Raw genomic sequence first — 16,738 nt, 5'->3', positions numbered from 1 at the left:
GATTGTTGACGGAAATTTATACCAATGAAATGCAACAATACCGACTAAACAAATGACGTAACAATTAGGTTCGTAGGCAAAGGAATGGAGTGCATTACTGTTTATCCAGGCAATTATACTGCGTGTCTTACTATAAAAATTTCTGATTTCGTCGTCGTCAACCTATTTGTCGTCAACCAATTTGTCGTTAAAAAATGACGTCATCAACAATGCCGAGTAAACAAATAACGCTTCAGAACAAGGAAATCAAAAAAATATCAAGCCAGTCGCATTATCACTGCTCCAGAAGTTTCACACCGCATTCTTGAATATTGACTGACAGTTGGCCTAAAACATCAGGAAAGTGAAAGAAGACGTTATCAAGTATTTGAAGTAGCAACTCCAACAAGGTAAAGTGATACTCATTCGATATATATTCGATTTTAAGACGAAGATTTGCAAGGGTGGGGCTGGACGTACAAAGTTGACTGAACAAGAACTGTTGGCGTTTCAAACACTTGGTCAAGTGTTTTAACCCCCGTTCCGGGGGTAGTTTAGTTTCTTACTCAAGGGTTAAAACACTTGAATGAGACACTAAAGATTTTAAAACGCAACTAACCCCCCAAAGGGGGGGTTAGTTTAGTGTGTTACTTAAGGGGGGTTGGTCAAGTGTTTTAACCCTCCATTCTGAGTGGTAAGTTTAGTTTCTTACTCAAGGGTTAAAACACTTGAATGAGACACTAAACTAACCCCCTCCGCGGGGTTGGTCAATTGTTTTTAACCCTCCATTCGAGGGGGTTAGTTTAGTTTCTTACACAAGGTTGGTTGCGTTTTAAAAAATTGACCAACCCCCCCGAGGAGCTCCGAAAGGAGCGTTCTGCTCTAGTATAAGAAAAGAGGTTGGGAAGCTTGAGAGGAAGAGTCCGCTGGGGAGACCTAGACGTAGATGGGAGGATAATGTCAGGCGGGATCTATGGGAGATAGGAGTTGAAGGAGACTGGATTTTGTTGGCCCAGGGCAGGGTCCGGTGGAGGGCTTTCGTTAATTCGGTGATGAAATTTCGGGTTCCGTAAGCCGTCTAGGTAGTTAATTAGTTAGTAGGGAGGGTAAGTCAGGGAAGTCCAACGAGATGACCGCGAGCACCAAAATGCCTACAGAAGTGTTTTCCGGTGCCCTCCAGAATTTACCGCAAACATATGACGAAAAGGGAATTGTGTCTTTGCCTTAAAGTTTCTTGTGTTTGTGGTAAGTTTTGTATGGGAAAAAAATGCTCACGTGATACTAATGGCGTGTTAATTGCAGGAAACATTGTTTCAGAAATCTTTATGACAGAGAATAAAATGACGTCGAACCTGTTACAAATGTTTGCATACCCACTTATGTTCAGTGAATGTGGAAATAATGGCTCAGCTACAAGAGAACAATTTAGCACGTCCCGTGCACAGACGTTGAAACAGTTTCATAGACCAGCATCGTATTTGTATCAGAAAGCCGAGCATGTAATGCCGTTTTTGACGTAAATACGTCTATACGGAAGGGTCATTCGGCAAAAAAGTGAAAGGAAAACGTGTAAGATCCATATCAACAAATCGACAACAATGGTTACCTATGGAACGTCGTGTTTACTCGGCATTGTTGTTACCTAGGAAAACGTGTAAGATTCATATCAACAATGTGTAAATATGGACCGACAACAATGGTCAGCTTGCGTGTATTGTTAACTATGAAACGTCATCTGTTTACTCGGCATTGTTGTGTTACATTACTGCCGCCAACAATCCGCTTTCGTTATTGCGGAAAGAGCTGAGCTGTGAATCGCTTGTAGAAGAAGTGCGTCGTAGACTAGATAATTTTGACGTTACATTTCATTAAATTACATTTCATTACATTACATTACATTCAGCTACCTTCCTTTCATTGTATTTATTGCTTAAATATAATTTAAATACAGAGACGTATTTACGTCAGATTCTCCGGAACCGTGGTTCCACTGTCGATTTTTTCTTTGTTATTAGTAGTTAATATTTTAGTACTGCTGATTAACGCGTTTGCTACCAGATGTCTCCAAATAAGCTGCCTTACAATTGTTTCCATTAACCAAATTCAAGAGAACGTTGTGGTCATAGTAGCCCATGATTATTTTTATTTATTCATAGTTTATTTAACGAAGCATTTTCAGCAGCTCAGAGTAGCACACGAACTTTCAATCCACTGATGAATTCGTCAACGGAAGTAAATTTTATTATTTGAAAACACGTGACTCGCTTCAAGTTATATTACTGTTCTTCTTAAAGGTGTTATTAAGCTACAGATGTTGCGGGCCAGACTGTGGAGATAATGAAGCATAAATGCGATATGAAGATTATTATATAAAAATCCGATTTCACAAATATTCCACGCGTCTCTAATTAAGTGTCGACCTATGATGAACCCCCGCAGCTGTTGATGAGTCTGCTTCATCCCCCTCCGGCAGCACGATAGCACGCGACACACATTAATCCCTTTATAAACCACTGTCTTTTAGGAGAACGCGGACTGCACCGGAATTCACCACCGAACGTTGCGTTCTACTCTGCATCACGCCTAATAGTTTACTGACCCGAGCTATAAACTGGTGTAACTTTGTTTCAATAAACAACTATATATCTCTACTGTGTTGCTACAAGTGGACTTGAATATCAATTCTTAAGTGTTCAACGCACCCAATCAACAGACTTCCGCTCGGTCTACGCTCCCGTATCCCATCACCATCCTTCGGGATACAACAGGTTGTTGCGCTTTTTAGTCTGGTAGAATTTTACGGACGTTTCAGAGGTGGTTATTGCCTCTATCATCAGGGCTCTTCTGGTTGAACCACTGGTTTTTCGGGGTGTCCAGAATTTAAGATTAAGTACCCACTGTTGTTTGTTTTCTTCTGCATCCTTCGCCTTACGTACGTGCTTTTTGTTCGTGGTAAAGTTTATTGCGTCATGCATAATAGCAGACTTCAAGAGTACAATAGGTTATTGTACTAAAGCAATAATGATTACGTTTTTGATTACGTGACCAGTAGAATCATGGATTGTCATACCTAGAGCGAAAGGGTGGCTGAGGGAAATTCCTCCTGCAAGTCAGTGCACTTATCGGAGGTTTCGATTTTTGTCCCAGACAACTCGTTGAGACCCGTACCCACTGAAAAGGAGGCTGGGCGAACTTCACAACCGGTCAGGATGTTGTGACCAAGAGAAAAATATCCGGCAGATTATTATTTAATTAAATTAAATTATTAGGCAAACTAATTGAATTATTAGTTCTATTTTCAAAATTCTCTGCAGGGGACTGGCTGATGCATAGAAGCAACCAGGGCGATTTTTTTAAAAGAATTTCTATTTTCATGACAATCTGTATTGCAGCATTGAATTCAGGATTACTAGTATTGACCACAGTAGTCTACAGAACAACGGGAAAAATTGTTATTTCGTATTATTTTATAGTTTATTTTATTTTAGAGCGTAGATGAGAAGAAAATGAACCTGATTTTTCTTGCATTAATCTTATTTTATGCAACTTCTTTTTTATTTTGCCGGTGTAATTTGAACGGCAGTGTTTGACTACTCATTGGTTGCAGCTCATCTCATCTTCGACGATCCCGTAATGGTACGTAAATAGTGCTCCCCCCCTTCAGACAAAAAGAAGGCCACTTCTGGTCTGAGTGGAAGATAACGGAATCTTTCATTTGAAGTTCCTGTTGTCTTCACAGAAATTGGAACAAATCGAGACCATACCGCATTTGTATGCCGAGGAAGTGGGTATCGAAAATCATTCCACAGACGAGATGCGACGATTAATACACCGGATACAGCTTTTTGTAGGGGCTTTATTTGTTATGAGGTCAACGTGGTGTAGCTCACTGTTCCATGAGATTCACACTCGGTCTGTTACAAGCCTGAAGCCGGCTCTAGCACTAGGTTCTTCACTTCCTGCATTGGGGTTTCCGTTGTAATGGGGGAGATATACAAAAGGAGGGTTCCATTATTTATGTCATTATATCTCGCCCTCATGCACCCAATTCCAAACACTGGTTAGTGAGGCTGACGATTAACTAACTAACTAACTAACTAGATGGCTTACCGAACCCGAAGGTTCATCACCGAGTTAACCAAAGCCCTCCACCGGACCCTGTCCTGGGCCAACAAAATCCAGTTTCCTTCTACTCCTATCTCCCATAGATCCCGCCTGAGATTATCCTCCCATCTACGTCTAGGTCTCCCCAGCGGTCTCTTCCCTTCAGGTTTCCCAACCAGTACCCGGTGCACACCTCTTGTCCCATCCATGCGCGCTACATGTCCCGCCCATCTTACTCTTCTCGACTTAATCACCCTCACAATACTGGGGGAGCAGTACAGATTTTTAAGCTCGTCATTGTGCAGTTTTCTCCACGCCCCATCGTCTTCCCTCTTAGGCCCAAATATCCTCCTCAACACCCGATTCTCAAACACCTGCAATCTGTGTTCCTCTCTCTGAGTGAGAGACCATGTTTCGCACCCATACAAAACAACAGGCAAGATTATTGTTTTGTATACTTTAATTTTCAGGTTCTTAGAAATCAGACGGGAAGACAAAATATTTTGGACTGAGAAGTAGCAAGCATTTCCGGAATTTAGTCTCCTCCTAACTTCCTCACAAGTATCGTTTTGATTTGTTATTGTTGTTCCCAAATATTTGAACTTTGTAACCCTTTCAAAGGATTTATTAGCCACCCTAAGATAATTTTGCCCGCCTGTCTTCTGATGACGAGATACTAACATGTACTTAGTTTTTTCTGAATTTACTTCCAGCCCCACTTGTCTACCAGCCTCTAGTAAAACTTCTGCGTTCCTCTTTATTGTACTTATATCGTCCCCCAATAAATTAACATCATCAGCATATGCCAATAGCTGATGTGTCCCATTCAATTGCAAACCCTCCTGCCTACCTTGGACCTTCCTGATGGCGTATTCTAGCGCAAAGTTAAAGAGCAAGGGAGACAAAGCATCTCCTTGTTTTAGACCGTTCTTGATGAGGAATGTCTCAGATACATATTTACCTACTCGAATTTTGCTACAGGTTTCATTTAAGCACATTTTTATTAGACCCACTAGCTTCTTTGGTATACCAAATTTAATATGAATAGTATATAGCACTTCTCTCTTCACAGAGTCATAGGCTTTTTTGAAATCTATAAATAACTGATGTACGGTAACACCGAACTCCCATTTTTTCTCTAGTATCTGACGAATGCAAAAGATCTGATCAATCGTTGATCTGTTTCGTCTGAACCCACACTGATGATCCCCAATAATTTCATTCGCATATGGGGTTAATCTTGCCAAAAGAATGTTGGATAGAATTTTGTATGAGGTTGATAGCAGCGAAATTCCTCGGTAATTACCACACTCAGTCTTGTCCCCCTTCTTATGAATAGGAATAATTATGGATTCCTTCCATTGTTGTGGCATCTCTTCCTTATCCCAAATTAACTGAATAAGCTTATGGATCCTCATATGCAACCCTTTGCCACCTGCTTTAATTAATTCGGTTGGAATCTGATCAATTCCTGGAGATTTATAACTTTTCAACTTCCCAATGGCTAGTTCCACTTCATCTAAGCTAGGTTCTGGCACCAACAGTTCAGCTGTATGCATTTTAATCTGTCTAATATCACCAGTATCATGAACATTTAAGAGCTCGCTAAAGAAATTTTTCCACCTATTCACAATTTTTATTGGATCTGCAAGCAAATTGCCACTATCATCCCTTACCAAATTGGTCTGGGGTTGATATCCTTTCTTAAAGATATTAATGCCTCTGTACAGGTCTCTGATGTTTTTTTCCTTATTATTTGTCTCAAGTTCAGCAATTTTGCCCTTCAGGTATTCCCTTTTCTTAGTCCTAAAGGTTCTACTAGCCCCACGTCTCACGTTACATAGATTATCCGCATTTGTTTTGTTTGGGTTCTGCAAACATTGAAATTTTGTTTGCTTCCTTCGATCTATTAATTTGGAACATTCTTCATCAAACCACGGTTTATTTTGCTTTCTCCTGTAGTATCCTAGTTTCTCTTTTGCTGAAATTTTGATGCAGTTTCTGACATTTTCCCACTCCCTGTTGATGTCCACACTTTCATTATCCTCATTTGCCTCTAAAATTTGAAACCTATTCGAAATTTCAACTTGATATTGTTCCTTTGCCTCTCCCTCACTTAATTTTTTCAAATCAAATCTTTCTGTGTCAAAATTTTGTTTAGTTCGTCTACTTACTGAAAGCCTCTCCCTCACTTTTGCTACCATCAGATAATGATCAGTGTCGCAATCTGCTCCTCTGAATGATCTCACATCAATTACATTTGTCTGCCTTCTCTTATCTACTAAAACATGATCTATTTGATTGTGTGTTCTGCCATCTGGGGAAGTCCAAGTGTATTTATGAACATCACGGTGTGGAAATTTTGTACTTTTTACAATTAAATCTTTTGACGTAGCAAAGGTTACTGTTCTAACACCGTTATCATTACTAAGTGCATGGAGACTCTCGCTGCCTATTGTGGGTTTGAAGATATCCTCCCTCCCAATTTTTGCATTGAAATCTCCTAGCAGAATTTTCATGTGATACTTGCCAAATGTATCAAATACTGATTCCAATTCTTCATAAAAGCTATCCTTGATATCATCGCTTTTGTCTTCAGTTGGGGCATGAACATTAAGGACAATGATGTCGCACCAACGTCCTTCCAAAATTACGTAAGACAACCTGTCACTAACAAATTCTACTCTCTTAACTGCTGCCCTAATTCTGCTATGAACAAAAAAACCCGTCCCTAGCTGATGATTGTCATTCCCCTTTCCATAGAAAAATGTAAAATTGTCCACTGGGATAGTGCCCTCCCCCTCCCATCGCACTTCCTGCACTGCCACTAAGTCTAACTTATAATTCCCTAATTCCCTACACACTGATTTCAGTGCCCCAGCCCTATAGAGGCTCCTAATGTTCCAAGTACCAAATCTCATGTCCTTTTTCAATTGCTGTGGTCGTGCCAAAGAGTCCGTCCTGATCCGAGGCTTGGTTGATTTTTTCGTAACACATATTTTTTTTAAAGGTGAAAGGTTGTTAGCCCTACACCCAACCCCCAACCTGGAGGACCAGGGTATCACTCTTAGTCTAGCGCATCTCCTTAGACCTGTCCGGCTTGGGTGACCCTACCATGAGCCGAAGCTCAGGCCGGCATAGCCCTAAGGGTCATTTGAGCACGCAAGCCTCCTCACCCGGCAGATTGCCTTCGACAAGGTGGTGATACCTTCGAGAAGGGAGGCTGACGATTATATATATAAAAAAAAATAATAATAAAAAAAAAAGCCACCTTCCTGAGGAAAATATGAAGGGTGGTGTTGGTTGTGAACGAGGATTGTAATTAATTTTGACGACTATGTCGGACACTGATCCCTGGAGGCATGTGCCATTTGTGTCGAAAGCGTTTGTTCTTTCTGTCCCGCCACAGCGACATGCGACATGCGACTGCACAATGCAGTATCGAAACTTTTTCTCTTATAGTGTCAATGTTTGCAAAGTTTAATTTTGACTATAATTTCCCTGTTGCTTGTGTGGGAGTAAAACGTTGTGTGTCAAACTAAGGAAAGAACAGATTAACGATGTTTCAGAACAAAATGCTGAGTAAAGGAAGGAGAAAATTACAGAGTAGGATCTTTAAATTTGTAGGAACTGTTTACAACATATTTTCATAACAAAAGTATCAAGATGGCATGTGTCATGTATGGAAGAAATGAGAAATGCTTGTAACATTTTAGTTAGAAATCTTGAAGTTAGATCACATGGAAGATTCCAGTGTCGACTGAAGGATCACGTTATGAAGATGTTGCCTGGATTACTATAGCTCAGGATAGGGTCCAGTGATGGGTTCTTGCACTCATGGTACCGAGCCTTCAAGTTCCATAAAAGGGAAAACGTCTTTACATCTGAGTGTCTGCTAGCTTCTGAAGAATTACTTTGCTCCGTGGAGTTAGTCTCTGTGTTAAGAAGTCGGAGTTCCATTCCTGAGCAGATATATTTTAATGATTAACTGTGTGATTATAATTTATTTTATTTGGAGGTAAAATAAAGTAGTATTACGAACACTGGAAATGTACTTGGGCTAAATATATAGATGTCACAAACAATTGTCATTAAGAATACTTATATTTTTTATTTCTTATATTACACTAATAACTTGTTTGTGGCGATCACTAACAGGTTTGTAAGGAGACGAATTTTATGGAATTGCAAATCAGCATCTATGTTAAAATCGTCATATGTTAGTGGAGGTTAATGAAATTTACTCTTAGATAAATAATGGCAAAAATTATTTCATATTACGTTATGGAATGAAAATAGGCAAAATAAATTGATTTGAGAGTGCCTGTGTTTCTGTTATAAAAAACTGATAAAACTGCATAGCGTACTGTACTTAACATATTTCTTTGTTTGATTTTATCAGTCTAATCACAATAAAATATTTATCAAATATTAAAATATTATTACTATTGACATTTAATTATTTAAAAATATATTAAAATGATGTTCTCATCGAAATGTTCGATTTATATTAGAACATCACTTTTTGCACGACATGTTTCGGTTCTAAATGAACCATCTTCAGGTGTATAACCCATATAAACAAAATTAATAAAAAACTATTCAAAGAAAACAAAATAAAAATAGCTTTCAAAACAAAAAACACAATAAAAAACTTCCTTAAACTAAAACCACCAATAGACTTAAATAATAAATACAATTTACCAGGAATATACAGACTAAAATGTAAAGAATGCCCATTAACATATATTGGTCAAACTGGACGCACATTCACAAATAGATATAAAGAATATATTGCAGCAATAAAACATAATAAAGATAATTCAGCATATGCCAAACACATTCTAATCACCGGACATGCATACAGCACGATAACAGACACAATGGACATATTAAAAATAGTACACAACAAGAGGCACAGAGACACAATTGAAAAATATCATATACAACAAACATTCAAACAAAATATATGCTTAAACGACAATAATATTTATCTTAATAACCCCATCTTTAATTCCCTTCAAATACTTAACACCCCCCCCCCCCCCAAAAAAAACCTCCTTTCACTTACCCCACTTACAAACAACCACGATCAATAACGAACCTATTCAGTTCAAACACGGCAATACTTCCAGACGGACGAACCTCCACTCTTCATTTCTGGTATGTTTCAAATTAAAATGTCTCAATATATTATTTTCTATCTCTAACTCTTTAATATTCATTTAGTCTTTATATTATTATTTACTTTACAGGCCGATACAAAAACTACAGCAAAACGTTCACCCACAAGTTCATGTTAAGCGCGACATACATATACGAAACAGCCTCAAATGCGATATTAAAATACAATAGGTCTGGAAGTGGATAACTTTCTGATATTTGATGGACATCTGACGAAGGGTTCCATTTAGGATATTACATTTGAGTTTATATGGGTTATACACCTGAAGATGGTTCATTTAGAACCGAAACATGTCGTGTAAAAAGTGATGTTCTAATATAAATCGAACATTTCGATGAGAACATCATTTTAATATATTTTTAAAAAATTAAATGTTAATAGTAATAATATTTTAATATTTGATAAATATTTTATTGTGATTAGACTGATAAAATCAAACAAATATATATTCATCACAATATGACGCAACAATATCATATCATTAACATATTAGATCAATATTATTCTTCCAGTTTAAGTGGTTATGTTTGTAAATCAAGGAATTTTGTATTAATGATTTCATTGTACTTTTTATCATAACCAATAATGCATGTTATGGTTAATTATTTGTTATAAATTTTACTATATTTGTTTTATTTAGTACCAGCTTGTTAGCAGTAAACCACTTACTCATATTAGAAAGAACTGTGTTTGACACTGTACAAAAAACACCAACATTTTTACTATAAATTATGATGCTAGTGTTACACTGCTGCAGTTTGTGAATTTACCATGCACTTTAAATTAAGTTTGGACTTCTATTTTCTTTACTTTTTATAGATGACAGACTTGAACTTAAATATCATGCACATGTTTTGTGCCTGTTTCTGATTCTATAGGAACTGGATGCTCATTTCATAGGATATGAATATGGCCACTCATCTTATCTCATCACAGCTAGCGCATAGTGAATGCGGAGCATTTTCTTGACAAACCGTTGCAGATCAGACCCATGTTTGTTTGAACTTTTTGATTTAAAATGATCCCAAGAGCATGTAGTGAAGCTATGGACATTCTGTTGTGGGACACGTATACAGTCCCATGGTAACATTACAGCCCACATGCTGAAATACATCTTCGTGGCTTAGTGCTTGGTTATGTGAAGATAATAATGTTAATGTAATCTTTCAGAAACATGACATGTGGCAGGTTTTGTGTTTACTGCAATTATTATATAAGGTTCTGTGTTGTTACGTATAATTCCCTCTTTTTCAGGGTCTCCCAGATGATCACATAGTTTTAACAAGTCCTATAGAACCAAAAGTATCTCTGACACTGCCACAGCTTCGATTAGTGGATGGTCCATCCATACTAGCTGGAAGACTTCAGATTCTTCACAACAATCAGTGGCGATCAGTCTGTACAAATTCAAGGAAGTGAGCGTTACTTTCTCCTTTTACTCATGGTTTTTAATCGGTGGGCATGCCTTTACCTTGGAAGACATGACGATTCCATGGGAAGAGGGTAAGAAACATTTTACACCATCTATGATTTGCCTCAAAACTTGCACATTTGTTGTCAGTAGGTTTTCCCAAGCAGAGTTTAATGTATAAATTCAGCCTTTGGATGAGAGCTGCAGCTCTGACCTGAAGCTGATGTTACATATTGCAGAGATTTCCATGGCCACAACCTCCTCCCCTCCCCAAAGGTTCAGAAATTGGATCTTTCTGTATTTTGAATGTCATCATTTATACCAGTAACCCCAAACAACAAACCAACTTTCCCACTCCAAATTGCTGTAGATGTTTCGTATCTGAGTGTTTTTGCAACTGAATATTCCATGAAGTTGTCTGTATAACCAATAGAAACAAAATGGCATGGTGCTGTCATTCTTGATTATGATACTTAATAGAATGTTTGCATTACCACATGTTGGATGGCAGTTAGCTAGGCTGGCATTTCGCTTGGTGATTTCCTTTAAAATTACATAGGACATTTCTGTTCCAAGGCTTTTGTGGGCCCAATTCAAGGGTTTATGGAGGGCCACTGTATCAGACACTCAAGAAATGTGTGTGTTTCAGTTGGACAAGAGGTGACCTAGAGACTGCATGTAGGCAGCTTGGGTTTCAAGGAGGGGCGTGGTGGGGCTGGATTGATCGCCAGCCTGGTTTCAAACCTCGATTGTTGTTTGAAGAACCCAGATGCAAGGGCACAGAGACATCCTTGTTTGAGTGTAACTGGTCAAACAGGCAACTTGGGGCAGGTGTTTGTGGTGAGTGTCATCATATAAGAGCTGTATGTTTAGCATGAATGAATATCACAGAATGTATATCATTAGCCTGAAGGTTCTTTCTCTTCTTATACATCTTCATGGTGTGGTGCTTAGTTAAGTAGCAGGGACAACTTTTACCCCAGCTTACTAAAAATACTTCATTCGGATAATATTAGTAGATGTTAACCCCTCGAGCAGAAGAACAGTGTGTCTGTGGAAGGTCTTGGCACATTCACATGCACTTGTGGGGAGGTAAGGCAGGACAGTGCATTCTTTGTGAGAAGGGTAGGATAGGTTAGGGCAGTGCAGTGAATGAATGAAGTTGCTGGGTAGGATATGCATCTGTGGTTTTGCAAGGAAGTGCAGGGATTAGAATAGGGAGGGCAGATACTGCATTGCATTTTAGGGGGAGGAAATTAGGACAATGAGCAAAATGTGAAAGAACAAGGAAAGGAAACAGTTTGTCAGATAAAGAATAGAGTAAAGGTGGGTGACAGAAGAGTTGTTTGAGGGGGGTGCAGTGTAAAGTTATTACTGGGGAAGACCAGGTAAAGAAGTAAGGGAAGTGTAGAGGACAGAGCACAATACAAGATGGGTATGTAAGAGAGAATAATGGAGTTTTACCATTCTGTCTCATTACCAGACTCATTGAAAATATTTTATTATAAAGATAGCTCAAGGAGTCACTCACTCTGTATGCTCCTAGCAGTCCCTACATCATTCGTGCAGACATCACTGTTATGCCTGGGGTGAGAAACCTTTTGTTTTTTGAGAGGTTCATGTTATGGACACAGTAAAGTTTGCTTTGTGGAGAGAAGAAAGCAGAAAAATTTAACTATAAGAAAAATGAGTTATGAGACTGATTTATTTTCTAAAAGTGTGTTTGTGCAGGATGTGCTCTTCATGAGGAAAGTGCCATAACACTGTTGTTTTGTATTAGGGATGTCCTGAATCTGGAGACCACATGAGCTGATGAATTTTCTAAATTTTCCTATTCCGTTCCAGCTTATTCTTTGTTAGCACTGTAAATTAAATTGCAACCATATCCTTTTACATGCATTCATATGTTTGTTGTCATCTTGTCATTTAAGGCTATGTAATCCGTGCAAGGCATTATTAAATAAACCAAGAGCATAGATTAAGCACTGTCAAATAAGCCAAGAGTCAAATAATATTTATTGCATCCTGGTGTTTGCACTGGAAGTGAAACATTCTGACATTTTTCAGTGGTGGTAAAGCCAATATGAAACCCTGGGTGAGACTGATTAGTAAGGCCTCTTGAGAAAAAATACACGCTGGGCATTTGAGGTTATTTCAATTATTGTAACTGTAACGATATGTAAACTCTCTAGAACTGACTCATCTGAGTCATGCAAGTCTGCCACCAGCTGTTCAGTTTCATCTTTGCTTAATCTTTGTTATGTACACTTGAATCATCATTTTCTTTAAAAGTTTTTGAATTAATTTCCTTAATTCTAGATTTCTTTGCTTTAACTCAGCTGTTTGCTTTCTTTTAGATGCACCAGATTAAAATTGTATTCCTAAATCACAGTCCCTTTAACACCCAACACTCCAAGAAGGGGAAAAAAAAGAAAAGAAAAAAAACACAGGCCTGTCCATTGAACAGTATTACTGCATTTACAACTAAAAGTGGCTGACTTATCTTCCCTGCCATTTTCTTGGCCCCCATAACAATTACAAAGTATTTAAATTCAAAGCATCAGTAATCTTGAGAAAAGTAGGCCTATAAACCCAAATAAGATCACCATTGGTTAACACTAAGAAGCACATAATTGTTGATGAAGACTAATACAAGCTGCCAACAATTACCAATTACTTAGATGCATTAAGAGAAAGAGTTATAATGGTAAGGCATTTTACTTAGAAGAAACCTTTTTGTATTCATTTTTACAGTTTTTTAGTGTAAAAATGCAATACAAGTGTTTTGAAACGAGATAATTTTACTTTTTTAGAATGTCTCTGTCCTTTGTATCAGATCTGTTTAATATTGACCTTTTTTGTGATTTTCATTTGTCCCTTACAGCAAGTGTCAAAATAATACTGTAAATGAACCATGGCTTGTTTGAAGCTATAAAACTAGCAGTAACATGGGATCAGCCACGGAGAGAAGTTGTTGTTAAATTTGTAATGTGGTTGTCATAATTGCTTAAAATCTTCACAGTAATTAATGGCATTTTTAAGCTCTTTCTGCTCAGAATGTGATCAGAATTTCAGAATAAATTATAGATACATAAAGAAATATATATACTTATACAGCTTTCAGTTTGGCATAAAATTATTTGATGTGTGTGAAGTCAATTTTGGTTATGTTTGCAATTTTATTTAGATTGGGTAGGGTATTCCCTAAGAATTGAGTTATATGGCCCAATAGCAGTTATAGCTACCATCCTGAATCAGAGTAAATGGGTTTTCAAGCCCTCATTTTATGATGAGCTTCTCAGTAAACAGACAGACACTGTGGGAACCTTGTAGTAAGGCAAGGAGTCTCTGTTGAAATAAAGGAGGACTAATTGAAAGAAGGAAAAAGAAAAAGGAAAATAGACGAAGATTAGCAATGGTGTTGCTGGACGTAGAAAGTTGACTGATCAAGAACAGATGGCCACTGAACAGCGACGTAAAGAATTAACCATCAGAACTATTCAATAAAAAACAGAAGAGAGAAAAAAGAAGACTTGCAAGGGTGGAGTTGGACGTAGAAAGTTGACTAATCAAGAACTGTTAACCTCTGAAAAGCGACGTAAAGTACTAATCCATCAGACCTATTTAACAACTAAAGAAAAACGAAGGGAGAGTTACATTAATAAACATAGAAAAACGTATACAACAAGAACAGAAGAGGAGAAAAAGAAAAAGGAAAACAGACGAAGATTAGCAATGGTGTTGCTGGACGTAGAAAGTTGACTGATCAAGAACAGATGGCCACTGAACAGCGACGTAAAGAACTAAAACATCAGAACTATTCAACAAAAAACAGAAGAGAAAAAAAAAGAAGACTTGCATGGGTGGGGTTGGATGTAGAAAGTTGACTAATCAAGAACTGTTAACCTCTGAAAAGCGACGTAAAGAACTAATCCATCAGACCTATTTAACAACTAAAGAAAAACGAAGGGAGAGCTACATTGATAAACATAGAAAAACGTATACAACAAGAACAGAAGAGGAAAAAAAGAAAAAGGAAAACAGACGAAGATTAGCAATGGTGTTGCTGGACGTAGAAAGTTGACTGATCAAGAACAGATGGCCTCTGAACAGCGACGTAAAGAACTAAAACATCAGAACTATTCAACAAAAACTGAAGAAATAAAGGAAGACTTGCAAGGGTGGGGTTGGACGTAGATAGTTGACTAACCAAGAACTGTTGGCCTCTGATCAGCGACGTAAAGAAGTAAAATATCAGATTACAGGAAGCGCTCCGATAGGATTAGCCATCATTGTCGTCAAAAAATGACGTCATCAACAATATCACCTTATATTTGTTTATACACGGGGGTTAGTTTAGCGTCTTACTCAAGATTTTAAAACGCAACCAAGCCCCTTCGGGGGGTTGGTCAAGTGTTTAAACCCCCCATTCGGGGGGGGGGGTTAGTTTAGTTTCTTACTCAGGAGTTAAAAGATTTAAATAAGACACTAAACCAACTCCCCTTCTGGACTAACCAAGGTTGGTTGCGTTTTACAAACTTGACCAACTAGGAGCTCCGAAAGGAGCGCCCTGCTCTAGTTTACGTAAAAATCATCCAAACATTCACACCTCTACTGTCATCTATCTTAAATAAACCAACAATAGGACAATCACATCGTACAATCCATCGTTACTCTGACTAAGACTTAACTATCGTTATGATTTTTTTCCATAAGGATTCAATGCTTCCATTTTTATTATTCTTTCTACCTCTTATAATAAGTTACTGGTATTATTTGGCAACAATATTCAATAAATTAGTTTTTCCATGGCCTTGCAATTTTTTTACTTAGGACCCAAGAATCGGCCAAAAGATGGCAGAGAATACCCCAGTGGGTAAACCTTCATCTCTCTCTTTTCATACTCCCTTCTCTTTTCTCTCACTTAAAAAAACAGCCTTTTTCTTTTCTGAGTTTAAACATTTGTTTCGAAGCTTTTTTGCTGAATATTTCAACCAGCTCTGTGTCGTCTTGGACCAAAAGGTTCTAGTGAAAGCGACTTTAAACTGCTCACAGTCATTTAAGGTATGAGAAACAGCTGACATCCACTGATCAGCCACAGGGTCTGATATTGATTTGAATGCAATAGCTAATTGTAATGACTCGAGTACGCCCTCCAACTTCATAAATTCATCCAAAGGGTTCAAATGTAAATAGCGTTAATTTTATCGCTGTCTTCAAACATGGGTAGGGATAGATCAGCAGCGCTTAAATAGTTATGTGCATTATAAGGACGAACATTCGTGCTATCACGACTCACATTACAACTAGCATCATTCGTATTTCCGGAAATATCATTGGACCTTGACACGTGACTATTCAAGTTTTCGGGAGGCTCGCTGTGGGAACTGCTTTGACTGGCTGCGTTGCTATCAGCTAATCGTAACAAATTTGCATTGCAAACAATGGAAGTAGGTTCTGACAATTTACCTTTTAAATGTTTCATTTCAAGGTTCAACTTCTCAAACCTATTGTCGTTAACGCGGTTAGCCTTTTCGACTTCTTAATTTCATTCTTCAAAACCCTTCCCCTGCCGATAACTTAGTTTCTTTTGTTCTTTCGTCATGCCATTTCTAAGAACCTGAAGGTATATGATGTGAAGTTTTCACGGCGGCTTTCATTAATAAAGTCTTCTCGGGCTTTCAGCCGTGTTAGATGGTAATTGATTAATCGCAGGATGTTATTGCCACAGAAGTTGGCGGTTGGCGGGGGATTTCCTTTAAAATTACATGGGGAATTTCTTTTCTGAAGCTTTCTTGGTCACAATGGAAGGGTGGCGGTTTAGAGAGGCGCCGTATCCCTGTTTCTTTGTATTTACATGAGAATCCACATATATTTCAAGGGCGGGGTTTTGTTGGAGTTTGAAAAATCCTTTATGACAGTTTATTCGACTGTGCTGGTGGAATGACGACGCAAACTGGTTTTTTGACTACTCACTTTTGTTTTCTTTAATGTCTGATGCGCTTGAACATGGCAAAAAGCAACGTTTGGAGGACAGTGCAATTAATGTAACGCGACAG

The 16,738-nt window shown here is 38.1% G+C and overlaps 1 protein-coding gene across 2 annotated transcripts; it reads left to right on the top strand.

The window, feature by feature from the left end:
* The first annotated feature begins 291 nt into the window (after positions 1-291).
* Positions 292-13,098, top strand: LOC147873288 (protein bark beetle-like). Of its 2 annotated transcripts, none has more exons than XM_087351753.1 (4): positions 292-389; positions 10,523-10,771; positions 11,329-11,519; positions 13,037-13,098. In XM_087351753.1, exons 2-4 carry the CDS (start codon positions 10,710-10,712, stop codon positions 13,048-13,050), a joined length of 267 nt encoding a protein of 88 aa, XP_087207879.1. In that variant the 5' UTR covers positions 292-389; positions 10,523-10,709; the 3' UTR covers positions 13,051-13,098. The 2 variants fall into 2 exon arrangements, with proteins under 2 accessions (XP_087207879.1, XP_087207878.1); XM_087351752.1 differs by lacking the exon at positions 292-389 and adding an exon at positions 9,153-9,246.
* The last annotated feature ends 3,640 nt before the right edge of the window (positions 13,099-16,738 follow it).

This window comes from Zootermopsis nevadensis, unplaced genomic scaffold (genome assembly GCF_977971745.1).
Source record: "Zootermopsis nevadensis isolate Lab colony 2312 unplaced genomic scaffold, Znev_1.0 Znev_ptg000020l, whole genome shotgun sequence".
In the NCBI taxonomy this organism is placed as follows: domain Eukaryota; kingdom Metazoa; phylum Arthropoda; class Insecta; order Blattodea; family Termopsidae; genus Zootermopsis; species Zootermopsis nevadensis.
Note: the sequence above shows the minus strand (reverse complement) of the source record. Positions and strands in the feature narration are given on the sequence as shown.